This window comes from Spermophilus citellus (assembly GCF_964194105.1).
Source record: "Spermophilus citellus genome assembly, chromosome: 2".
NCBI classification, from domain to species: domain Eukaryota; kingdom Metazoa; phylum Chordata; class Mammalia; order Rodentia; family Sciuridae; genus Spermophilus; species Spermophilus citellus.
The window spans coordinates 95,447,627-95,475,484 of record NC_138183.1 but is presented as its reverse complement, the minus strand read 5'-3'; the positions used below and the strand labels follow the sequence as shown (position 1 = coordinate 95,475,484).

The 27,858-nt window shown below is 37.1% G+C and overlaps 1 protein-coding gene across 1 annotated transcript; it reads right to left on the bottom strand.

Annotated features, from left to right (window-relative positions):
- Positions 1-23,292: 23,292 nt before the first annotated feature.
- Positions 23,293-26,443, bottom strand: LOC308641557 (procathepsin L-like; the record flags this gene model as incomplete). The annotated part of the gene is made up of 7 exons (XM_081280226.1): positions 23,293-23,392; positions 23,901-24,018; positions 24,640-24,802; positions 25,247-25,471; positions 25,651-25,797; positions 25,899-26,021; positions 26,318-26,443. The coding sequence occupies 7 exons, from the start codon at positions 26,441-26,443 to the stop codon at positions 23,293-23,295; spliced, it is 1,002 nt and encodes a 333-aa protein (XP_081136352.1).
- Positions 26,444-27,858: the final 1,415 nt, after the last annotated feature.

Below are 27,858 nucleotides of genomic sequence, written 5' to 3'. Positions count from 1 at the left end.
GACAGAAAATTTAAATTACTAAAATTTGTGATGAAAAAGAAAATATCACAACAGATACTACTGAAATACAGAAGATAATTAGAAACTATTTTGAAAATTTATACTCCAATAAAATAGAAAATCTTAATGTCACCAACAAATTTCTAAAGAAATATGATCTGCTCAAACTAAATCAGGAGGACATACACAATTTAAACACATAAATTTTGAGCAAAGAAATAGAAGACACCATCAAAAGCCTACTAACCAAGAAAAGCCCAGGACCAGACAAATTCTCAGCCAAGTTCTACAAGACCCTCAATAAAGAATAAGTGCCAATACTACTCAAATTTGTCCATTAAATAAAAGAAGGGAACCCTATGAAACTCATTCTATGAGGCTAATATCACCCTTATATCAAATCCAGACAAAGACACATCAAGGAAAATAAACTTCAGACCAATATCCCTGATGAATATAGGTGCAGAAATACTCAATAAAATTCTGGAAAATTGCATACAAAAACATATCAAAAGATATTGCATTGAATTAATATTGTCAAAATGCCAAAACTACCAAAAGCACTATACAGATTCAATGCAATTCCAATCAAAATCCCAATGACATTCCTCATAGAAATAGAAAAAGCAATCATGAAATTCATCTGAAAAAAAAAAAAAGAGAGCCAGAATAGCCAAAGAAATCCTTAGTGAGACGAGAGAACCTGGTGGCATTACTATCCCAGGCCTAAAACTATACTACAGAGTAATAGTAACAAAAACAGCATGGTATTGGCACCAAAATAGACCTGTAGACAAATGATACATAATAGAGGACACAGAGTCTAACCCACATAACTTCAGTCATCTTATATTACATAAAGCTGCCAAAAATGTACTTTGGAGAAAAGATAGCCTCTTCAACAAATGGTGCTGGAAAAACTGGAAATTCACATGTAACAAAATGAAATTAAACCTCTATCTCTCACCATGCACAAAACTCAACTCAAAGTGGATCAAGGACCTAGCAGTTAAACCAGAGACCATGCACTTAATGGAAGAAAAAGTAGGCAAAATCTCCATAATGTCAGATTAGGCCCCAACTTTCTTAATAAAACTCCTGTAGCACAAGAATTAAAACCAAGAGTCAATAATTGGAATGTGCCACAGTCTGGCTGGGCACAAATCACGAGCCACTGAAGCAGGAACACACTTTATTTCTGAACTCCACCAGCACATTCCACACACGCTCCCTGGGAACTCTCCCCAACGCCACACACGCAGCTCCTCCAGGAACCACGAACTGGAAATCCCTCCCCCAGCACTTCCCCAACCAATGCAAACTCTCCAGGAATCCCCGCAGGAACTCCAAAGTAGCAGGCCGAGGCAGACAGTAAAGGTGTAATATACAATTGAATCAATCTAGCATCATCTTAATGGCTCACCTCTCAACCAATACTATTGGCAAAATGCCAGGGGCCATTAAGACTCGGCTGTGGCTCTCAGCAGGAATGGATTCAAACTAAAAAGCTGCTTCTCAGCAAAAGAAACAATCAATGAGGTAAACAGAGAGCCTACAGAATGGGAGCAAATATTTACCACAAGAACATCAGATAGAGCATTAATCTCTAGGATATATAAAACACTCAAAAACTTAAACACCAAATAAATACATAAATAAATAAATAAATAAATAACCCAATCAATAAATGAGCCAAGAAACTCAACAAACTCTTCTTGGAAGAGGATATCTAATCAATCAAAAACATATAAAAATATTCAACATCTCTAGCAATTAGATAAATTCAAATCAAAACTACTCTAAGATTTCATCTCACCCCAGTCAGAATAGCAGGTATTATGAAGATATTTCATACTGCTTAAGGGAATCATACATCAACAGTAAGTGTTGGCAAGAATGTGGGGGGAAAGGCACACTCATACATTGCTGGTGGGACTGTAAATTGGTGCAGCCAATCTGGAAAGCAGTATGGAGATTCCTTGGAACAGTTGGAATGGAACCACCATTTGACCCAGCTATCCCTTCCTCAGCTTATACCCAAAGGACTTAAAAACAGCATACTACGAGGACATGGCCATATCAATGTTTATAGTAGCACAATTCACAATAGCTAAATTATGGAAGCAACCTAGATGTCATTCAGTAGATGAATGGAAAGGGAAACTTTGGTATATATACACAATGGAACATTACTCAGCTTTAAAAGAGAATAAAATCATGGCATTTGCAGGTAAATGAATGAAGTTGGATAATATAATGCTAAGTGAAGCAAGCCAATCCCCAAAACCAAAGGCCAAATACTTTCTTTGATATGAGGATTCTAACACATAATGGCAATTGGGAGAGGGGGAGCATGAGAGGAATAAAGGAACTTTAGATAGGGCAAAGGGGAGGGAGGGGAAAGGAGGGGGCAAAGAGGTAGGAATGATGGTGGAATGAGTTAGACATCATTACCCTAAGTATAAGTGTTAGACACGAATGGTGTAAAAATACTTTGTGTACAATCAATGTCTTAAAAAATTGTGCTCTATATGTATAATATGAATTAAATCACACTCTGCCATCATGTATAACAAATTAGAATAAATTAAAAAATTAAAAAGTGAACATGTATAATAAAGTTTATATATGTATAAAGTGAATAAACTTTTGTAATTTCAAGAAAGAAAGAAAGAAAGAGAGAGAGAGAGAGAGAGAGAGAGAGAGAGAGAGAGAGAGAGAAAGAGAGAAAGAAAGAAAAGATAGTGCATCATGATCAAGTGGGGTTCATCCCAGTGATGAAAGTTTGGTTCAACACACGGAAATCAATAAACATAATTCATCACATCAATGGCATTAAAGATAAAAATTATATAATTATTTTAATATACAGAGAAAAAGCATTTGACAAAATACAGCACTTTCATTTTCAGACTCGAGAAAAACTAGGGACAGTAACAACATACTTCAACATTGTAAAAGCTATCTATGCTAAGCCTAAGGCCAACATCATTCTAAATGGAGAATAATTGGAAGCATTCCCTCTAAAAACTGGAACAAGTCAGGGACGCCCTCTGTCACACTTCTATTCAACATAATCCTAGAAAATATAGACAGTATTAATTCTGCCTATCCAAGATTTTTTTAAAATTTCTTTCAAAAAAATTAAATTAAAAGAAATTAAAGAGATATGAATACAAAAAGAAGAGCTCAAACTATCACTATTTGCAGATGACATGATTCTATACTTACAGGACTCAAAAAATTCCACCAGAAAATTTCGAGAATTAAATGAATTCATCAAAATAGCAGGATATAAAATTAACACCCATGAATCAAATGCATTTCTATACATCAGTGTGAACCCTCAGAAAGAGAAATTAGAAAAACTCTCTCATTCACAATAACTTCAAAAGAAATAAAATATTTGGGAATCAATCTAACAAAAGAGATGAAAGACTATACAATGAAAACTATAGAACACTAAAGAAAGATATTGAAGAAGACCTTAGAAGGTAGAAAAACCTCCCATTTTCTTGGATAGGCAGAATCAATACTGTCAAAATGGCCATACTACAGTTTTGAGTTCAGTTTTGTGTATGGTGAGAGATAGTGGTTTAATTTCATTTTGCTACATATTGATTTCCTGTTGTTCCAGCACCATTTGTTAAAGAGGTTATCTTTTTGTCAATGTATGGTTTTGGCGCCTTTGTCTATTATGAGATTACTGTATTTACATGGTACCAAAAGAAACAAGAGAGAAATAAAACATGTAATATTATGTACCCAGATTTAGTTATTCCACAATGTAGATATATTTCAAAACATCATGTTGTTCATGGTAAATGCATACAATTTTATCTTTCAATTTAATATAAAGAAAAAGATGTTAAGCCACAAACTAAAAATAAAAATACTATCTGCAAAAGAAATTGTATCTAAAACAGATTTTAAAATTTAAAATAAGATCAGCAAGTTGAGGAGACATCTGTACCCACATGTTTTTTGCAATACTCTTCACAATAGCCAAGGTATAGTTCAACCTGCCCATCAATAAATGAATAGGTATATCTGCATACTTAACCTGTAAAAAGAATATGATCATTCATGTCAAAGTAAATAAAACTGGAGGACATTATCCTAATTAAAATAATCCAGGAATATAAAGATAAATACCACAGATTATCACCTACATGTAGAATCGAAGAAAATTGAATTTATGTAAGCAGACAGTACAATCATGGTTACCAGAAAGTGTTGGGGGTGGGGTAGGATACTCAGCATGTTGGTCATATCATATAAAACCTCAGATGGACAGAAAGAATAATGCATGTACCAAATATTATTGAAATATGATATGAAAATTATAAAATATAAAAGAAACACTCATGACAATTATAATCCTCATTTCTGTAAGTGGATACATGACTATATTTGGAATTTGTAAGTACCTTCTTTTACTACCCATTCTGTATTCTCTCTGTTGTTAGGAAGCACTATTGCAGGTCTTAGTTCTTTACCTAGAGGGATGACCCACACATTTGTCTTGAAGGGTCTGAGACATTTGTCTTCCTGCCTGAATCGAGTCATTGTACTTTTCCATTTACCTTATAAACAGAACACAGTAATACCAAGAGACACCCTAAGGGTCTCCAGCACTCCAGGCATACTCTTCCTTACCCACATTATGGACTAATAATCCAATTTCCTCTTGGTAATCTGGATCAGCCACTCCCATAATATCATTACTCTCTGCTTAGCCTGAGGACTCAAAGGCATGAGGGGCCCAAAGTAGCCAGGGAGATGTCCTAACTTCTAGTTTAATAATATCATTGTTGTATCTTCTAGGAGAAGCAGTTTCCTCTCTGTAACTAAGACTTCTAGGCCAGAAGAACATAAGGTTACAGGAACAGGGTACTAGTAGTTCACCAGGGGAAATGATGAGAGATATGTACCATTCTTATTCTCACCCCTTGATTCTTGGACCCATGAATCCTCACTATAGGAGAGGCAGTACCATCTACTGGACACTGATTTAGAACATATATATCCTTCTGGAGAACCTTGCTCCAACCCTACAAAGTAATGTCAACTAAATGGTGGTGTAACTGCATCTTCAGAAGACCATTCCATTGTTTTTTCAAACAAGCTTCTACAGAATGGCTGGGAACATGGTAAGATCAGCAAATCCTATGAGCATGAGCCCAGTGCTACATTTTTTAACTGTAAAATGAGTTCCTTGGCCAGAAGCAAAGCTGGGTGAAATAACATGACAGTGGGTTGGCCATTCAGTAAGTCCAAGGATAGTGATTTTGGCTAAAGCATTACATGCAGAGAAGGCAAATCCATATATAGAATGAGTATCTATGCCAATAAGAACAAACCAGTTGCCCCTTCCATCATGGAAGTGATTCGGTATAATCAACCTGCCACCAGGTTGCTGGGGAATGGTTCCACCTTGGGAAATGAGTTCATATCAGGGACTTAGTATTGGTCTCAGCTGCTGGAAAATTGAACCCTCAGCAGTGGCTATAGGTAGATCAAATTTGGTGAGTAGGAGTTCATGTTGCTGAGCCCATGCAAAACCACCATCCTAGCCAACATGACTACTTTGTTCATGAACCCATTGGCAATGACAGGGTTTGGGGGGAAAGAAGTTGACTGTTATCCACAGACAGGGTCACCCTATCCACTGGTTATTAAAGTCCTCCTCTGCTAAGGTCACCTTTGTGAACTTTTATGTGGGGCACAAATATCTTCATGTCCAAGAAACAGTATACAGTTGTAAATCTGGCCATTTCTTCTTTCAAGAAAAATGTACAAAAAGGTATACTGCCCAAATTTCTACCCACCAGAAAGACATCCCTTCAACATTGTACTTTGTGAATGCCCAAGAAAAGGGCTGTAGTGCTGCAGCTCTCCACTTGGTGTGGTACCCACATACTGTGCAGAAACATCCTTAAACAAAGCCCTGATCTTTTCTTCTGTCAATTGGTCATAAGATACACCCCATGAGGCTACAGGTTAACACTTGGGGACAGAAAGTATTGTAAAATTAGTAATCATGTGGATTTGGGTCATATGTTCATTCAACTTACTTATGCCTTCAGGACCTGCCTGATCTTTTTTTTTTAATTTTTTTATTAGTTGTTCAAAACATTACAAAGCTCTTGACATATCATATTTCATACATTTGATTCAAACGGATTATGAACTCCCATTTTTACCCCACATACATATTGCAGATTCACATCGGTTACACATCCACTTTTTTACATGTTGCCATACTAGTGTATGTTGTATTCTGCTGCCTTTCCTATCTTCTACTATCCCCCCCCTCCCCTCCCTTCCTCTTCACTCCCATCTTCTCTCTCTACCCCATCTACTGTAATTCATTTCTCTCCATTGTTTTTTCCCCTTTCCCCTCACTTCCTCTTATATGTAATTTTTGTATAACAATGAGGGTCTCCTTCTTTTACCATGCAATTTCCCTTCTCTCTCTCTTTCCCTCCCCCCTCTCGTTCCTGTTTAATGGTGATCTTCTTCTCATGCTTTTCCTCCCTACTCTGTTCTTAGTTGCTCTCCTTATATAAAAGATGACATTTGGCATTTGTTTTTTAGGGATTGGCTAGCTTCACTTAGCATAATCTGTTCTAGTGCCATCCATTTCCCTACAAATTCCATGATTTTGTCATTTTTTATTGCAGATTAATACTCCATTGTGTATAAATGCCACATTTTTTATCCATTCATCTATTGAAGGGCATCTGGGTTGGTTCCACAGTCTAGCTATTGTGAATTGTGCTGCTATGAACATCATTGTAGCAGTATCCCTATAATATGCTCTTTTAAGGTTTTTAGGGAATAGTCCAAGAAGGGGAATAGCTGGGTCAAATGGTGGTTCCATTCCCAGCTTTCCAAGGAATCTCCATACTGCTTTCCAAATTGGCAGCACCAATTTGCAGCCCCACCAGCAATGTACAAGTGTACCCTTTTCCCCACATCCTCGCCAGCACTTGTTGTTGTTTGACTTCATAATGGCTGCCAATCTTACTGGAGTGAGATGGTATCTTAGGGTGGTTTTGATTTGCATTTCTCTGACTGCTAGAGATGGTGAGCATTTTTTCATGTACTTGTTGATTGATTGTATGTCCTCCTCTGAGAAGTGTCTGTTCAGGTCCTTGGCCCATTTGTTGATTGGGTTATTTGTTATATTATTGTTTAACTTTTTGAGTTCTTTGTATACTCTGGATATTAGGGCTCTATCTGAAGTGTAAGGAGTAAAAATTTGTTCCCATGATGTAGGCTCCCTATTTACCTCTCTTATTGTTTCTCTTTCTGAGAAAAAAACTTTTTAGTTTAAGTAAGTCCCATTTGTTGATTCTTGTTGTTATCTCTTGTACTATGGGTGTCCTATTAAGGAATTTGGAGCCCGACCCCACAATATGTAGATCGGAGCCAACTTTTTCATCTATCAGATGCAGTGTCTCTGATTTGATATCAAGCTCCTTGATCCATTTTTAGTTAACTTTTGTGCATGGTGAGAGAAGGGGATTCAGTTTCATTTTGTTGCATATGGATTTCCAGTTTTCCCAGCACCATTTGTTGAAGATGCTATCCTTCCTCCATTGCATGCTTTTAGCCCCTTTATCAAATATAAGATAGTTGCAACTTTGTGGATTAGTCTCTGTGTTCTCTATTCTGTACCATTGGTCCACCCACCTGTTTTGGTACCAGTACCATGCTGTTTTTGTTACTATTGCTCTGTAGTATAGTTTGAAATCTGGTATCGCTATACCGCCTGATTCACACTTCCTGCTTAGAGTTTCTTTTGCTTTTCTGGGTCTTTTATTTTTCCATATGAATTTCATGATTGCTTTATCTATTTCTACAAGAAATGCCATAGGGATTTTGATTGGCATTGCATTAAACCTACAGAGAACTTTTGGTAATATCACCATTTTAATGATGTTAGTTCTGCCTATCCATGAACAGGGTATATTTTTCCATCTTCTAAGATCTTCTTCTATTTCTCTCTTTAGGGTTCTGTAGTTTTCATTGTATAAATCTTTCACCTCTTTTGTTAGGTTGATTTCCAAGTATTTTAATTTTTTTTGAGGACATTGTGAATAGAGTGTTTTTCCTCATTTCCATTTCAGAAGTTTTGTCGCTGATATACAGGAATGCCTTTGATTTATGCGTGTTGATTTTATATCCTGCCACTTTGCTGAATTCATTTATTAGTTCTAGTAGTTTCTTTGTAGACCCTTTTGGGTCTTCTAGCTATAGAATCATGTCTTCCACAAATAGTGATAATTTAAGTTCTTCTTTTCCTATCGTTATGCCTTTAATTTCTTTCATCTGTCTAATTGCTCTGGCCAGTGTTTTGAGAACTATATTGAATAGAAGTGGTGATAGAGGGCATCCCTGTCTTGATCCAGATGTTAGAGGGAATGCCTTCAATTTTTCTCCATTCAGAATGATGCTAGCCTGAGGCTTAGCATAGATAGCTTTTACAATGTTAAGGTAAGTTCCTGTTATCCCTAGTTTTTCTAGTGTTTTGAACATAAAAGGATGATGTACTTTGTTGAATGCTTTTTCTGCGTCTATCAAGATGATCATATAGTTCTTATCTTTAAGTCTATTGATGTGGTGAATAACATTTATTGATTTCCGTATATTGAACCATCCTTGCATCCCAGGAATGAATCCTACTTTATCATGGTGCACAATTTTTTTGATGTGTTTTTGTATCCGATTCGCCAGAATTTTTTGAGGATTTTTGCATCTAGGTTCATTAAATATATTGGTCTGTAGTTTTCTTTCTTTGAAGTGTCTTTGTCTTGTTTCAGAATCAGGGTGATGTTGGCCTCATAGAATGAATTTGGAAGAGCTCCCTCTTTTTCTATTTCCTGAAATAACTTGAAAAGTATTGGTATTAATTCTTTTTTAAAGGTTTTGTAAAACTCCGCTGTATATCCATCCAGTCCTGGGCTTTTCTTGGTTGGTAATCTTTTGATTGCTTCTTCTATATCATCCATTGATATTGGTCTGTTCAAATTGTGTGTATCCTCCTGACTCCGTCTGGGCAAATCATATGACTTAAGAAATTTATCGATGTCTTTACTATCTTCTATTTTATTGGAATATAGGGTTTCAAAATAATTTCTAATTGTCTTCTGTATTTCTGTAGCATCTGTTGTGCTATGGCCTTTTTCATCCTGTATGTTAGTAATTTGACTTCTCTCTCTTCTTCTCTTCATTAGCATGGCTAAGGGTCTGTCGATCTTATTTATTTTTTCAAAGAACCAACTTTTAGTTTTGTCAATTTTTTTAAATAGTTTGTTTCAATTTCGTTAATTTCTGCTCTGATTTTAATTATTTCTTGCCTTCTGCTACATTTGCTGTTGTTTTGCTCATCCTTTTCTAGGGCTTTGAGATGAAGTATGAGCTCATTTATTTGTTGTTTTTTTTTTTTTTTTTTTTTTGAGCAATGACCTCCAGCTAATGAATTTCCCTCTTAAAACTGCTTTCATTGTGTCCCATAGATTCTGATATGTTGTGTCTGTATTTTCATTTATCTCTAAGAATTTTTTGATTTCCTCCTTTATGTCTTCTGTAACCCATTGATCATTCAGTAACATATTGTTTATTTTCCATGAGATGTAGGATTTTTCCTTCCTTCTTTTATCATTGATTTCCAGTTTCATTCCATTATGATCTGATAAAGTGCATGGTATTATCTCTACCCCTTTATATTTACTGAGGGTTGCCCTATGGCATAATATATGGTCTATTTTTGAGAAGGATCCATGTGCTGCTGAGAAAAAAATATATCCACTTGATGATGGTTGATATATTCTATATATGTCAGTTAAGTCTAGGTTATTGATTGTGTTATTGAGTTCTATAGTTTCTTTATTCAACTTTTGTTTGGAGGATCTGTCCAATGGTGAGAGAGGTGTGTTGAAGTCACCCATAATTATTGTGTTGTGGTCTATTTGATTCTTGAACTTGAGGATAATTTGTTTTATGAAAGTCGCAGCACCATTATTTGGTGCATAAATATTGATAATTGTTATGTCTTGTTGGTTAATGGTTCCTTTTAACAGTAAATAATGTCCTTCCTTATCCCTTTTGATTAACTTAGTCTTGAAGTCGATTTTATTCAATATGAGGATGGCCACCCCTGCTTGCTTACGAGGACCGTGTACGTGGTATGTTTTTTCCCAACCTTTCACCTTCAGCCTGTGTATGTCTTTTCCAATCAGATGTGTCTCCTGGAGGCAGCATATTGTTGGATTTGTTTTTTTAATCCATGTTACCAGCCTATGTCGCTTTATTGAGTTTAAGCCATTAATGTTTAGAGTTACTATTGATATATGGTTTGTACTTCCAGCCATGTTTGATTATTTATCTTTTTTATTTTAATTTGGTTTGTTTCTCCATGATTAGCTTTCCCCCCACACTCTCGCTTTACTGAGGTACTTCCCACTGTTGGTTTTGGTTGTTGTTTTTCATTTCTTCCTTGTGTAGTGTTTTGCTCAAGATTCTTTGCAATGCTGGTTTTCTGGCTGCAAATTCTTTTAACTTTTGTTTATCCTGAGAGATTTTTATTTCATTGTTGTATCTGAAGCTTAATTTTGCTGGATACAAAATTCTTGGTTGGCATCCATTGTCTTTCAGTGTTTGAAATACGTTGTTCCAGGATCTTCTTGCTTTCAGCATCTGTGATGAAAAATCCATTGTTAACCTTATTGGTTTACCCCTGAAAGTAATCTGTCTCCTTTCTCTTGTAGCTTTTAATATTTTCTCTTTGTTCTGTATATTGGATATCTTCATAACAATGTGTCTTGGTGTTGTTCTACTATGATTTTGTATTCTCGGTGTCCTGTATGCATCTACAATTTGTACATCCATTTCCTTTTTTATATCTGGAAAGTTTTCTATACTTATTTCATTCAACAGGTTGCTTATTCCCTTGGTTTGAACCTCTATAACTTCCTCTATCCCGATGACTCTTAAGTTTGGTTTTTTTATGTTATCCCATATCTCTCGTATGTTTTTCTCGTGATTTTTTTACCAGCCTTTCTGAGTTGGCTAGACTCTTTTCAAGATGATATATTTTGTCTTCATTATCTGACGTTCTGGCTTCTACTTGCTCCACTCTGTTAGTAATACTCTCATTTGAGTTTTTAATTTGGTTTATATTTTCCTTCATTTCTAGAATTATTGATTGATTTTTAAATAATCTCTATCTCCTGATAAAGATGCTTATTTGCTTCTTTCATCTGTTTATGTAATTCATTTTCAATGTGTTCTTTCATTGTTTGAATTTGCTATCTCATGTCCTCTTTAAGATTCCATTCCATCTGTCTAAGGTATTCCTTGAGTTCTTTATTTGACCATTTTTCTGATGCCTCTAGGTCCTCCTGTATATTCAGGCTGTCCTGCATTGTTTGTACTCCTTTTCTTCCTTGCTTTTTCATGCTGCTCATGTTACTTCTTGTTCTGTTTGACTGCTGAGTTACTATTTACTCTTATAAATTTATTTGGTTTTGTGTGTCTCTGGAGTCTCTCTTTTGTGAGGGGAGACTATGACTAGAGATGATGAGTTTTTTTGCACTATAATGCAGATTCATTCGTTTCCTAAACTGTGTACGGATTCTGATGACATATAGTGGTCTGCGATTTGGTCTTGGGACTTATATTTAGGTTGAATTATGTGATGGTATTGTGGTTGGTATCTCTTGGCAACCTTGGAAGGTTGCTCTACTGATGAGGGATATTAACAGGAGAATGGTCTGGAGTATTTGGGGGTAGCTAGGGACTTGGTAGCACTATATAATGCCTCAGAACATTTACCTATATATTTTTAGTAAATTACACATAAACAGCGTCGTGATGCTTGGGAGGAAAGATATTAGAAGGGAAGGGAAGAAGTCACTAAAGAGAATGAGAGTAAACAGGTAGAATTCAAGGAAAGGGGAATACAGAAATTGAAAAGAAATGAAAAGACAAAATAAAAATAGAAAATAAAAAAGAAAAAAATTTTATAAATAATCAGAAAAATAAAAATAAAAAATAAAAAATAATTTAAAAAAATAAAAAAATAAAAAACAATTAAAAAAACAAATAATTTAAAAAAATTAAAAAGTGCAGTCTTAGAGTTCAATTAATTTTTCTTCCAGTAGGTGGCGCTGTGCCCACTGAGCCAAGCTTCTCCTCTCAATATGTGGGAACCAATCACTGTGCAGCAGCTCCTCCTCCCCCCCACCCCGACTGGGCGGGTCTCCAATCCTGAGTGCCTAGGGCCTTATCTTATGTCTAGTCACTTCCCCACTTTTCCTCCAGCCAGGCCCCGCTCACTGGTGACGCTCACCACAATACTGGCTACACGCCAGGTCTGCTGCTCCCGGGAGCCCTATTTTCTTGAATGACTGGGCACACTCTCCCTGTTTGCCATTCCCTCAGACCCTAAGGTTGTGGAGCTTGGGGCTGAGAACCCTCAGTGTATTTTGCTTTCCCTCTGGTTACCACGCCCCTGGTAGCTGGTGCAAGAGACCTCAGTTGTCAGCGCTGGTGGGAGCAGTAGCTGGGGATCCTGCGCTGTGAGTCCAGCGCCACTGTTCCCTGGGTCTGACTATTGAGCTCATGGGAGAACTGGGAGGGGCCCTTGAGGTTTTCCTGATGTGTGGAGGGGGGGCTAGGTGGTTACACCTGCTGCCGCTGGTTTCAATGAAGTTATCTCCTCTGCCGCATTCTGGTGATGTCAGTTCTCTGCCATGGTGATATCCCATGGGAATGGAGACAGTTCGTTCTCTTTGTCGGGTGACCAATGCAATGGATGGGTCCTGACTGGCTCTCCCAAGCCCTGTCTCAATCCTGTGGCCACTACCTATGGAGGCTCAGTTGATATTACCCTCCGCAGGATCAGGAAAAACCCACAAGTTGTTTCAGCAGGATTGGGATCGTTTAGTGCTGAGTCACAGCGGTTTGTCTGCAAGACAAAGGTGAACTGGAGCCTGAATTCAGCCGCTCCAGGCTCAGTTTGTGTTCTGAGAGGCGTAGATTTTTCGCCCCCGATCCATGTCAGCTCAGCATTGCCTAGTGCTCCTGAACAAACAGCATTTTGATGGTTTAAGACTCCCTATGCCTGTGCAGCTGAAGAGGTCAGAGACTTGATCTCTCCGTGCCCGCCGCCATATTGGATCTTCCTGATCTTGATTATATACATACCACTTCCTCTTGATGATGGAGTACAGCTGTGTATGTACAACTTTATGACTTGGTGGGTCAGATAAAACCCAATTCATGTGGGCATCTCAGGTTACATAGTAATTTAGTGGCCCATGGTTAAGGATTCAATTTCCACTAAGGCCTGGTTACAGGCAGAAGCTATTTCTCAAAGGGAGAGTACCTGTCTGCAGATGATGGGAGGATCTTGCTCCAAAGTTCCAATGGCCTCCTCTGTGATTCACCTATGCGGACCAAAGACTTAAAATAGCACCTGCTACTTACACCTTAAGTACTATCTGGATCATATGGCCCAAGGGGCAGAGCAGCCTGTCCCTGTTGCAGAGCCGTCTCCAGTTCTTGGGCCTGCTCAAAATGAGCAGCTTTTCAAGTCACTCAGTAGATGGGCCAGAGTAACACACCCAAGTGAAAAATGTGCTGTCTCCAGAATCCAAATAGTTCCACCAGGCATTGTTCTCCTTCCTTGTTTATTACAAGGACTAGATGCAACAACTTATTCATCACCTTAGAAGAACTATCTCAGAGAGCCCCCATACCACTGGACTCCTTCACTTTTACCCTTGATGATAGGCCTTAGGTCCTTTTGATGAGGGATGGAGAAAGATTAATGGTAAAACTTTCTGATACTATTTCAGGGTCCTTCCTCAAGGAGAACTTCCCCTCCCCATTTAAGGGGTTCTGGTTCCATAAACTGACTCAAATTGAGAATTGGTTGAAAGACCATGATTCTTTGCTGTTATGATCTAAGGCAAACTTTTGTACATTTGTCCTGGAATTTTTCTGCTTATATAAATCGAGTAAGAATTTTGTGGATTTCCCATTCTTTTGGCTTCTGGAAATACCATGATTGATTAACTAATTCCACAAATATTCTAAAGAATACATCTCTGGACCCTTCCAGTGTGGAGAGAAGGTCATATATGGCAGATAAATTCCAGCATTCCAAAGCCAAGGGATGTCAGGCATTTTCAACTTATTCACAGTTGGCCATCTTTTGATTCATATGTCAACCATCCAAACTATTAGTATTTTTTAGCACTTCAAGCTGCTATATTAAATTCAGAACCTCTGCTTAATGGCCTCATATCAATAAATTCATTATCGTCTAATTCTATACTCCTTGTACCATTCTCAAAACCTTTCAAATCCATTCCCATACATATTCCCCAGACCTCTACTTGTAAGAATTAGAAAACTCAAGATGTTCCCATGGAGTTTAATGCAACTTTTTGTGGGTCACACTGTGTGCCTTACCTTTCAAGACCTACTTAAACTCAGATCTATTTATATGCCTAGAGACAAAAGTGGGTGGTGAGATTCCATCCCAAATAGTATCAGCATTTTCAGGCTCATCAAATGCATCACCAAAGGTCATTATTGTTTTCAAAAGCAATGAGGATAAATTACTTCTGGAGGAGGTGATTATGAAGGGTGGGGATGGGGATGCTGCCTCAACCACTAAGGGTGGGGAAGCAACTACTTCTGTCAAATATATTCATCAAAATGGAAGAGTTTGATGTCTCTATCCTCTTTGGGGTCCTCCCATACATCTCCATCCCAATTTACTAGACCTCATTCTTTTCCAAGTCATACCTTTGCATTAACTGCAGACTCGCTTTGAGACTGAGAATTAAACTTGCATCTCAATTCAGCCAATTACAAGATGAGAATATGTGTCTGGTTTTATTCAACCTGAGCCCTATGATTACAAAGAGATGATTCTCCAGAATACTGAGCAGTTTTAAATTGGTTATGCTCATCTGCAGCTCTTCATTCTCTTTTGTCACTTTGTCCGGTGAAGCCAGAGGCAACAGCAACATCATTATATCCCTTAGTTTTCCAGAAGTGTGCAAGGTAAAAGTCACTAAGCTACTTGCTTCTTACAAGTGGTAAATTACGGAATTTTTTAGATTGGCTTATAGGACCAGAAGCTGGATAGTTCCACAATGGTTATCTATGGCTGGAGAAATGAAGGAACCAGTAGCTGGTCAGTCCAAGAAACCATAGCCTCAGAATAATCAGGACCAATGATGCAGCCCAGTTCAGGACTCAAGACCTGGAAACTCCTTGGAGAATCATGGTCACAGTCCTCTTTGGAAGAGTGAAAGAGCTGGATTCTGATGTCCTCAGGCAATTCAGCAGCAATCTAAGCCCCCAGTCACAAAGAATACAGCTTGCACAATAGCTAAACTATGGAAGCAACCTAGGTGTTCTTCAACAGATGAATGAATAAAGAATAGTGGTATATGTACACAATGGAATATTACTCAGCCTTAAAGAAGAATGAAATTATGGCATATGCCAGTAAATGAATCATGTTAAGCAAAATAAGCCAATCCTAAAGAACCAAAGGCCAAATGTTTTCTCTCATATGCAGATGCTAATTCACATTAAGGGAGGTGTTGGCTAGGGAAGAACAGAAGTACTTTGGATTAGACAGAGGGGAGTGAAGGGAGGGGAGCAGGTATAGGGGTGGGAAGGTAGTAGAATGAATAAGTCATTATTAACCTATGTGCATATATTATTACACAACTGATGTGATTCTTCATCATGTACAACCTGAAGAATGAGAAGTTATACTCCATCTATGTATGATATGTCAAGATGCATTCTTCTGTCCTGTATAAATAATTATGATGACAACGATGACAACAACAACGAAGAAGAAAAAGAAGAGGAGGAGGAGCAAGAGGAGGAGGAGGAGGAGGAGGAGGAGGAGGAGGAGGAGGAGGAGAGAGCTTGCTTCTGCTTTCTTATTTGTTCCATCCAGGTGCCCAACCTATTGTTCTGTGCAGCCCATATTTAAGATGGGCCTCCCCCTGAGTTTGCTGTAGGCTGATTGACACACTCTGATTGCTCTTAATATTAGGCATATTTGACTTTGATTAAGTTGATGATTCAGATTAACTGTCACATCATGTAAAATTTGTTTAAGCAATGAAAATGTAATTAAGTATATTTTTTAATGGGAGAAAGTAAAGTAGTAAGCAGGATATAATGTGCTACTATTTGTGGATAATCAGAGAATAAGAATATATTTGTTCTTAAATGCATGAACAGTTCTAGAAGGATACATGAGAAACTGACAATAGACATTAAATGGGATAAAATGAGGAGGAAAGATTTTGCTGTGCAACTTTCTGTTCTGGGGGCAGTGGTGTGACTTTGTTTCTTATTATAAAATTTTCCATTAAACTATTTTAAATTAAACAATACTGAAAAGCAAAATGTAGCATAAAATAAAATATTAGTGCCTTTGATGCATCCTTCACTCATACCAATGCCAAATATAACTGCTAACACTTTGATACATATTCTTGTAGGCTTTCTTTTTAAATAAAACTTTGTTTATAAAAACACACAGATGTGCTAGCATCTACATATCAGAGAGAACATTCACACTTTGGTTTTTTGGTGGGATTGGCTTATTTTCTTTAGTATAATAGTCTCCAGATCCATCCACTTTTTGGAAAATGTCATAAAGTCATTCTTTTTTATGGCTGAGTAATATTCCATTATGTATATGTAGATGTTAACACAAAACAAAAGGGGAGGGGAAGAGTAGACGTTCAGTAGATTAGACAAAGGGGAATGAAAGGAAGGGAGGGGGACAGAAATAGGAAAGACAGTGGAATGATTCTGATATAACTTTCCTATGTACATATATGAACACAACACAGTGAATTTTTACATGATGTACAATCACAAGACTGAGATCCTAATTAGAATAAGATGTACTCCATGTTTGTATAAATACATCATATTATACTATACTGTCATATATAATTAAAAAGAACAATAAAAGAAAACATAATAAAAATAATAAAGTAAAAAAAAAACACAGATGTAACTTCTAAATTTATTTTTGACCTTTAATGAGATCATACTATGACACTGTTCTGGAATTTACTTTTTGCACTCACTGGAATGTTCTGGACCCATAGACACGTTTATACACATGAAATCATATTTAAATGTTCCCCTATTGAGAAACATTTAGACTTAAAGTTTTTTTAATATAGTGGGCATATAATATTCATGTTTATGAGACTATTTTTATAGAATAAAAGTGAATTTACTTGGACCAAGAATATGAACATTCAAAAAGTGTTGAACATTTCCCAGTTACTGGACCAAAAAAATTGCATTAATTTCAAGAGCAGTCATGAGGCCTCATATCACCCTCTCATCAGGCATAAATATTATCAGACTTTTTTAACTTGACCATCTTAGACTATGGGAGGGGCTGCGTATCTTCTGGGTTTTGTCTCCTGCTCACAGTCTGAGAACAGAAAAAATCATGAGAGAAAATGTAAAGAGGGAGTAGGCTTCCTCTCTCACCCCTTGACCAGAATGTTGTCTCCACTTGGAAGAGGAGCCATGAAGTACTGAGATCCAAGACAGAGTTTGGGAACTGAAATTCTTTGGAGGGTCCTGCAGGAAAGTGCAAATAAATGCTGAATGGAAGCTATATAGAGTGGCAAGGAATCTGAACTGGTGATTGAACATTATACAAAGGCATTCACGTTTTATAAAGTATTCAACATTATGCAGATTGTCACTGGATTAAAGTTGACCAAAAGTTGCCATTACTAATCTACAAGAGTCTTCTTTTTTCAATTTCCTTTTTAACATATATATTATTTTACTTGATACATAATGCTTGTATATATTTGTGGGATAATATACTGACATTTCTATATATGAGTACAATATGAAATTATTAAATCCCAAACATATAGCTCCAATAACAGTCTTATTGTCCAGAAAAATACATTGAAATATTAAATCTAGACTTCTGTTGGGGAAAAAATACCTTATGTTCAATATTCTAATTTTGAACAAAATTTTAAAGTTTCTTAATTTAAAAATTTTTAAAGGTAAAAATCTAATTTTTTAGAAAACATTTAAAGTGGGTTGTTTTTCTCTTCACCAAAACCTAAAACAGAAGATCAAGTAAAAGTATTCATGAATTTGCCAGGGAGCAAGCATTAGGAATTTCCCTCTTTACCATATCATTTGTTGTCATTATAATTATTTTTAATTTTTTATTCAGTTCAACACCCAAAAATTGTCATTTTGAAGGCCAAAAAAAAAAAAATCAAGTGTAAATAGTCTCATATGTGTCTATTCCACAGCCAATGTATTTTAACATGTCTGGACCTTTTCACAGGGAAAGGAACTTGGAAACAATACCACTAACATGTTAAGTCTCTTATCAGTGAGTTTGTCTGATTTTATTTGAATGTCAGTTGCAATGGTAAATCGATAGTGATGTTCATGGCATGAACCAAAGATATACCTGTGTCTCACATGGAGGATCTGTCTACAGGATCAGTGGTTTGCAGATCTCTCATTGAAGAAGACTTTTTTGTTCTGACCAGAAATAGTAACAAAGCACTGACAAGCAGAATGTTCTACATCACTCTAAGGTATGAAATGTTACTGGTTTGGTGAAGCAACATCCATAACTGCTATATCTGGGCCTCTTCAATTGAATGATTCATCACTATCCTGGTCACTACCAATTACAGGTTTCAAGAGAATATGCAGGAGAGGACACTATAGTCCATGGTTGACATAATACAATAAAAATAAAGAGAACAACTGTTGGAAATAAATATTTTAAAATAAAACATATAATACATATGCCTGTAAACCCATGCCTACCCAAGTCACGTGTGGTACTGAAACTCAACATGGGCCTTCACAATGGTCATTTATGTTGAAATAAATATAGGATGAAGCAGATGGTTTTTCCACATAACAGATGTGGAGAAAGGTTCACAGTTTCACTAGGGACCTTAGAGCCAGACTAAGGATTTGGAAGGGCCACTGAGTAAATTCTCCAGAACTGTTTATAATGTTTCTGACCAGTATAAAGTCTAGAACAATTTGGGGGATTTTTAGATTCCAAAGAGAAGAATTTTGGAGAGTTCTATAAAGAAATTCTGGGACAATTTAACAAATTTAAAATTATCAAAGGAAGACTATTATGCAATCGTTTTCCAGTTGATAACTCTTGATGAAGAAGACTTTATGCAGGCTTTAGAGATGAACAAAGACCATTTTCTTCCATTGTTATCATCCTAACTTCAAATTGTTCATTGCTGCTTTATATATTTTCAATTTCATCCTCACAGAAAGAGGGAAAATAGAACTAAACAAGAGAACCCATTTGTGCACACTTGAAAGACCAAAACTTGTCTTAAATAATTTAATTTAATTTACTCCTCTACCAACCATATGAACTAGGAGTTCCTGATTCATTGCATAATAGAAAAAAAAAACAAAATGCTTGAATCTCCTTGGCAAGTAATTTGGGTACTCTGTGCTTCCAGTCTTCTAGTATAAAACTTTAAATAATAATATTTTCTTTATGTGCTAGCTAAGTAGATGATCCCAATTCTAAGAGTTCATCTGTATATTATTTGGAATGGCACATGAGGGGGTAGTTTATCTTTGTGTTATATTATTGCTAGAGCTATGAATTTCTGAATATGATAGCTCATTGAGATAATAAAATTTCATTACTTAAAAGTCAAAATAATATAGCACAGGAGAAACTACCCCTTTATATCTCATCCCAGAGAATATACACATGAATTCTTGAAATTGAGATCAGATGTCACTTGCTCAGGATTTACTTGAACCCTAGAGGGCAGCTTGTTGCAGACACATGTTCTGATTGTGCTCTGTCCCAAGAGCCCAGGCTACATGCACTTGCACATAGATTCCTGCCATGGTATGGTATACTGGTTCTCCTGTAGAATGTAGACTTCAGAGAGAGAAACAGGGATTATTTGCTTCACTTTTGTGTCCCCTAGTCCAACACACCAATACCTTCTAAAAGGTGGCCAGTAAATAATTGTCAAAAGCATAAATATTTTAAAAAATAGCACTGAAATACATAAATTATGAAACTTTTAAATGTAGTACTAAAGAGACCATGTCTTTTTTGTTGTTGTTTTAATTAGTTATACATGACAGTAGAATGCATCTTGACATATCATGCATAGATGGAGTATAACTTCTCATTCTTCTGGTTGTACATGATGTAGAATCACACCAGTTGTGTAATCATAGGCTATTAATGTCTGATTCCTTCTACTATCCTTCCTACCCCTACACCCCCTCCCCTCCCTTCATTCCCCTCTAATCTAAAGTTCCTCTATTTTTCCCTAGCACCTACTTATTGTGAATTATCATCCACATATCAGAGAAAATATTCAGCCTTTGTTTTTTTTTTGTTTTGTTTTGTTTTTTGTTTTTGTAATTGGCTCATTTTGCTTAGCTCCATCTATATGGAAAATGCCATAATTTCGTTCTTCCTTAAGGCTGAGTAATATTCTATTGTGTGTGTGTGTGTGTGTGTGTGTGTGTGTGAGTGTATATATATATATATATATATATATATATATATATATATATATATATATATATATATATCACATTTTCTTTATCCATTCATCTGTTGAGGGGCACCTAGGTTGGTTCCATAGTTTAGCTCTTGTGAGTTGAGCTGCTATAAACATTGATGTGTCTGCATCACTGTGGTATGCTGATTTTAAGTCCTTTGGAAATCAAAACTACTCTTAAGATTTCATCTCACTCCAGTCTCAATGGCAATTATCAAGAATAAAAGTGACAATAAATGCTGATGAGGATGTGGGTTTTGAAAAAAAGTATACTCAAACATTGCTGATGGAACTGTAAATTGGTTAAAACATTAAGGAGAGCAGTATAGAGATTCCTCAGAAAACTTGGAATGGAGCCACCATTTGACCCAGCTATTCCAATCCTCAGTTTATGCCCCCAAAGCCATGTCTTTTAATAGTACTTTATTAACTTACTTTGGAGTGATTGTGAATGTTTGTAAAATTTACTGGTCAAAGTTTAACTATGTATATATGGTTCCCAAAATTTCTTGCTTTGGGAGCCCCAAGCCATGGAGAAACCCTGTATATGCGCTCTGGTCCTCAGTCCAAGGTAACTGTCTAGCCAGAATCAGCATCTCTAACCAGTCACTGAGAGAGCCCTGTGGATGTCCAGCCCAGACAAACCTATACATATTCACAGCCGGGAAACAATTTCAAATGACAAGCTGAGTCCAGCCAGGAAGTGTGAAAGTTTTGTCTCAAGCTTCTGGGTTTCCTGATGTTTTATTTTTACAATAAGAGATGACCAGGACAGTTTTTTTCCCTCTGTATTCTTTTAATTTTTCATTTCTTTTCTTTCTTTTTTCATGGAGTTGTTATGTTACCCAGGATAACCTGAATTGAATTCCTTGGTGCTCAAGTGATCCTTATGTCACAGGACTATAGATACATGCCACCAACCCTGATTCAGAATACCCTTTTCACTTCCCTTATCAGTTATTTCCTAGAATCCTAAAAACCAATTCTGTAGCAGCCTTGTCTCTCAACACCTCAACACAATCACTTCATAGAGTCTCTAACCACAGTCTGTGTTCTCAGGAGTGTTGACCATTAGTCTACTCAGATGCTTACGCTTTCGTCTTTTCTCATTTTCTGGGTGCTCTGGCTAATGTCTATAGTCCCTTCCTCATCAAAGTCCTTCCTGAACACCTCACTTTCCGTAACAGCACCTGCTCCTTGAGGTCAGGAAAGACTCTTCCACAGTGGTGATGACTGCCACAGAGTGAGTGCTACATAAAGTCTAGTGGGTGCTACATAAAGTCTTGGGTCCCAACCTGCAGAAGGGATTTGGCTTCAGAATCTCACAAATATTTCCCTCTCTCTCTTTCTGCATTTACATAAAACCAGAGGAATTTTACTCTGATGTAACACCTACCAATTTAAATCAAAAAGTTAGAAATTTTGTCAAATATTAAGGAAGACCAGAGGAGACATCATGACACCTGGTTCAATCCAGATGGACTTGGGCACAGATTACTAGAGGCTCTGTGGACTAAGACCCTGGCTAAGCATCCCATTCCCTTCTCAAGGATGATAGATACTATCACTAAATACTTCCATCACCATCCCTCCTTTCTATTTTCTTGAAGGGGAACATGAGACATTTGAAAACCACAGTTGATGGAACTCTGTGTTCTCTATTAACACAATATTGTAAGAAATTTATTTCTATTTTTTTTTTATTTTTAATAGTTCATATATCATGTAGCTTTGTCTATATGACACCTTAGGCCCTCACTTCTGATCCTTTTACCTGTCTTTTGTCTTCCAAGACCATGTTACCATTCTTAAAGACCAGTTTCAAACCTGGGAATTTATCCCTTATCCCTTGTGAACCCAGAGATTAAATGATATGGGCAATCCCCTGGGGTCCTATCCTTCCTCAACTGCAACATGATCATATAAATCTTCAAGGAATCATGCTCAGCATTTCTAAAATGACAAATTTCATCACCAGCAGTTCTGAAAGATGCTGACTCTGAGACATTTGTTCCATAATTCAACTGGATTGCAATAATCTTGGGTGACATGAATATCACCTCTCAGGCCCTTTCCTAGCAGTGAAATCATATATATGTCAGCTCACTTTTCAAAACAGTTATTTTTTTATCAAGCAATTATTTTTGTCCTTTTAGATCATACCTCAAATTTTGTTCCAATCAAGGACTGGGAAAGACACAGTCACTGGCATAGGATCTGCATATGTGTAACTGGAAAATCCATCAGGCTACTTATCTTAGTGTATCATTGGCAAATTCAGTTATATATTTAGGCCCTAATCACAGGTTTTGACTACAGACACACACAAAAAAGAAAATCAGAAAAATCAGTGTAATAAAACCAGAAAGATGGTCAACCTTTGCAAAAAAAATAAAATTTATTAATCAAATAAATTGATAAATTATTTAGATGACTCAATAATACAAATCTATCTATGGCAGTAGAGTAGTGATAAAATTTTATCAATATAAAGTGTCACAGAATTCATAGCAATACTGAGTTTTGAATGACTCAAATGTTGGATCCAAGATAATAGTGGCTGATCAGTTTGAAATGGAAATCCCTCTTGTATACATGTTGCCACCACTATAGGCATTTGTTATCACTGCCCATGACTTCACACCAGGGGGTAGCTGGCATCTGAGGCAATTCCACAGTGGTTGTTCTTGTTTCTGGCAATCTTCATATAACCATTCATGCCCCATTTTTCACCCCAGCTGAAAGAAGAGCAAGTTTTCCATCTTAGAGAATAAAGCTCATTGGATTTGTTAACAGTGACACTAGATTTAAGCACTGTGCCAGAGGCCACAGACTTCACAGAAGGAATCAGAAGAGACAAATGTTCTTGTTCACACAGTATAAACTTTTGAGTCTAAATCTGCACATAACCTCTATTCTTGACTCAAAAATAATTGCAATACCAATGACACAAGACTGAGAAATCAAGAGTAAAATATTTTTTCCAGTAAGATGTATTATAGATATATAAAAAATTCAGAATTTAGAAATACAGTGTTACATACCATGTTAATAATACCCCAATACCCCCAGGAAGCTTGTGATCACATCTTAATGTTATAATCACACATTAGTAGTTCTATGTCCAACCAGATTAAATAAAGATTTCTGGGACCTGTATCTAAATGCTGAGTGGAAACCAGAATACCCTTTTGAATTTCAAATATAAATATGTTTGCATATTTGTATCTCACTGGCAACTTATACCTGTTCTTGATGAGCCAGTATTTTTTGTTGTCCGATTCTGCTCCTTCAAAGCCATAGCCAACCACCAGAACAGCATGAGACAGCGAAGTGTTGCTGCAGTGTGGATTATAATAAATTCCTGGAGAATAAAATCAATGCTGGGGTGAGAGACACCAGCAATCTGACACAGACCCACCCTGTCACCCATCTCAATCCTCTGAAATGACAAATTCCAGATCAGACTTAAAAATAGGATCTATTGTTTTTAAGTCTAAGAATCTCAGATAAAACTGACAGAAATACAAATTGACTTCTATCCCTTAGTAAAACGTGTATCTAGAGACATGAAAAGTCACTCTTGAAAATAATTCTACTGCTAGGATGTCAATCTTAGGGAATAGCATAGAATGCAAAAACACTTGAATTGAGATACTCTTTTCAGATTTAATAACAGAAATAAAAATGTTGGAAAATTTTTTATTACCCAATAATTAAAAAAATCAATTTAAGTAAACTAAACATTTAATGACATAGCTATTTAAAAATGTTGTGAGGCACTAATATTCATGGGGATATACTTCAAGTAATGTCAAAGGGGAACATCAGACACAAATTTGTCACATATAAAATGAACATGAATATGTAAAATTCATGCACCAAAAATTTTACATTAACTTTTGCATGCCAAAGGGTCAATCATATTTGTGTGTTATGGTGCTTTTATAATTTTTATGCATCAATTTCTATAAAAAATACTTACCTCCTTTATAAAACTTGAAGGAATCATGCTCTGCATCAATAGCAACTGAAATAGGCCCCACAGTTGCCACAGCCTTCATAAGGGCCTCCTCATCCTCTGGGATGTCAATAAAGCCTTTGTCATTAGCAACGGAGTTCTGAGGACTGTACCTGCAGGGGCTGTTCTTTTAATGATAACAGGGAAGAGAGTTGATTATTGCCATCACCTCCTGGGGAACATGAGTTAGAACCACAACCCTTAACAGTTTGCAGCAGGATTTCTAAGTCAACACTTATAAATCATCTGAAGAAGTAAAATCCTATCAGTTGATGTAAAACTGAAAATTAGCTCATATATTTTTAATGGGACCCCCTAGGTCTACCTGTTCATAAAAAGTTTTTCACATTAGAACTCTATTCACATGCTCCATGTTACATGCAAGTAAGATATGTTAACCATCTCATCAGAGAATTATGCAAAGGCTAACAATGTATTGTGATAACACTAAGAGTTTGCAGAGATTGATTCTAACATATGGCAAGTAAATTCTGAAAAGGCATCTTATCTCTGAAAGTGTTTCATTTTCCAAAACCCAAGCTGAAATGACAACACAAGATGATCCATTTACTTGTGCTTCATATGGATAGGATGCCTCTGAGTCCAGGCCTCCATTGTCCTTAATATACTGGAAGGCATGATCCATTCGGCCACCATAACATCCATAATTGCCTTGAGGCAGAGAACAGTCGATAAGGTTCTGCACGCTCAATGGGACCAGTTTTTTAGTTTTCTGGAACATCTGTCCTTCAAGGGCACCAGTTGCACTAAAAGCCCAACATGAATTACAATTACCCTGAAAGGAGAATACAAAAAGCAAATAGCAAGACTTTGACAACAGCTTATCTATTTGAATATTCTCTTCTTAAGGAAAAAAATGTTAACTGTATGTCCCTCCAAAATCTACCAAAGTAAAGATGTCAATTACTCTTTGTTTTCCAGTAGGAAGAAGGTCTGAATTAAACAGTATCATACCTGATGTTTCACAGCAGTCACATAGCCTTTCTTTCTCCAATCCACAGATTTGGGTACATCACCAAAGAGAGGTTTCTGAAACACTTTCCCTTTCTTGTGCTTCTGGTTTTGAAAGCCATTCACCATATTACTGAATTCTGCTCTGGTCTTCAAGGAAAAGTAAATAAAATGTTGGAAAGGAAGATATGTTTTTTTAAAGAACTGAGTAGAGGAAGCACAGAGTTAACCAATCCCCCTGCTCCACTCACCATGTCACCAAAGACATTCATTGCCATGATGAAGCTGTGTTTCCCTTGGTTATATTCTCCATTGTGCAGTTCAATCATTTTCATATTCTTCTCCCACTCTGCTTTCCTTTGTCCTTCTTCATTCTAGAAGTACATATCATTAATGATCTTTCTTTATACTTACAACCCAATCTATGCTCACCCAGTGGATTTGTTGCCAGATATGAAAAGAAACCATGACCAAGCATGACTCTACATTTCTGGAAGTATTTCTCCAAGCTCAGACACAATAAGGGAGTGTTTTCTCTCACTGGGCTCACAATAAGTGCCATTAGGTGAATGCCTCATAAGAGGTATTTTCTAGAAGCTACTGTGGCTATACTCCTACAACAGACACCATTCTCTCCCAGGTCCCTCTGGACAGTTTTAGTGCTACCAACCATGTCATATGTTTTCCTGTGCTTTGCCTTCCACTCTTGCCACTGTGCTTCTAAACTGTGATCAAGTTTTGGAGCAGGTGAAGCCATTCCAAAACAAAGGATGGCCAGGAAGAGAGAGGGATTCATGTTTCAACAACCTAGAAAGGGAAAAGAAATGAGGGTCTGATTATATTTATCCTTCTGAAAAGTCATCTTAATTTCACCTGAAAAATAAAGGCTGCCATGGTAGAATAAAGATATTTCAATTATTATCCCCAAAATTTATCCAAAGACTGTGAAAGAAGCTCACAGTATTGTTTGTCAATTAACTTTTGTCACTGTGACAAATACCTGAGTAAATTTCACTAAGGAGAAAAAATTTATTTGGGCTTACATTGAAACCCTATTGCTCTGGGCCTGAGTTGAGGCATAACTTCATAGCAGAAGGGTATGGTGAAGGAAAACTGTTCAGCTCATGGTAGCCATGGAGAGAGGAGGTTGTGGGAAGAGACAAGTTAAACACTTCTAGAGCATGCGCCTAGTGACCCACTTCCTCCAACAAAGTCCTCTCTCTCCTTCAGTTTTCACAACCTCCCCTTAGTTCATTCAGCCATGGTGGGTTAATCCTTTGATAAAGTCAGAACCCTCATGATCTAATCACCTCTTAAAAACCCCACTTATGAGCACTGCTGTACTGGGGACCAAGCCCTTAACACATGAATCTTTAGGAGACACTTCATATCCAAACCATGACAGTTTTGGTTGGATTAAAGCAACCACGCCAAATTCCATCAAACTACCAAAATTAAAATCAGCATTCCCAGAGCTTGAGGAATTGTGTCAGTGTATGAAATGGTAATTAAGCATATAAGGGTGTGAAGATTGCTATTCAGTCAAAAGTTTAAGTCAACAACTAGAAAGCCATTGGTCCAGGTCTTGTATCAATTAATGAGATCACCTGGGAAAAATTGTATTAATGAGGCAGCTGAGGCCAAGTAGAGGTAAAGGTCCCCAAAATTTTCCAGGCTATCTCACGTTTTATTCTTGACTAATATAGAGAGGAGACGATACACATCTTAGAACCTCCCCTTCCTGAATGAAAGCTTTATGTAATGCCCTTCCTCGGGAAACTGAGAAGGACAGCACCCAACACTCCAGCAGTTCCACACTTGAGAGTGTGCCTTCCACACCCATACTCACTACCCAACTAAGGACTGGAAAAGTGGCCAAGTAACCACAAGCCAGAACTACAGGTGAATACCTGGGCAGGGGCGGGTAATTCCTAGGGCTGTGGGGTATGGTATCGGGTCAGGCCTCCCAGGCTCACTTCTGTAATTCCTGGCCAAGGGCTGTCATCTGCTTCAGCCCTTGCACATGCTCACTGAGGCCAGAGGATATTACATCACTGCAGGCTGTGACAAGATGGAACTGCACTGTCCTACCTGACCAGACCTGCATGACTTGCACTACTTGGGGCCACCTGAGTGGTCTCAGTGCCTCCTTGCATTCCGCAAACACCTTATTCTGCTTCCCCACCTCAAGCCTGACTGTGCAGATGCTCT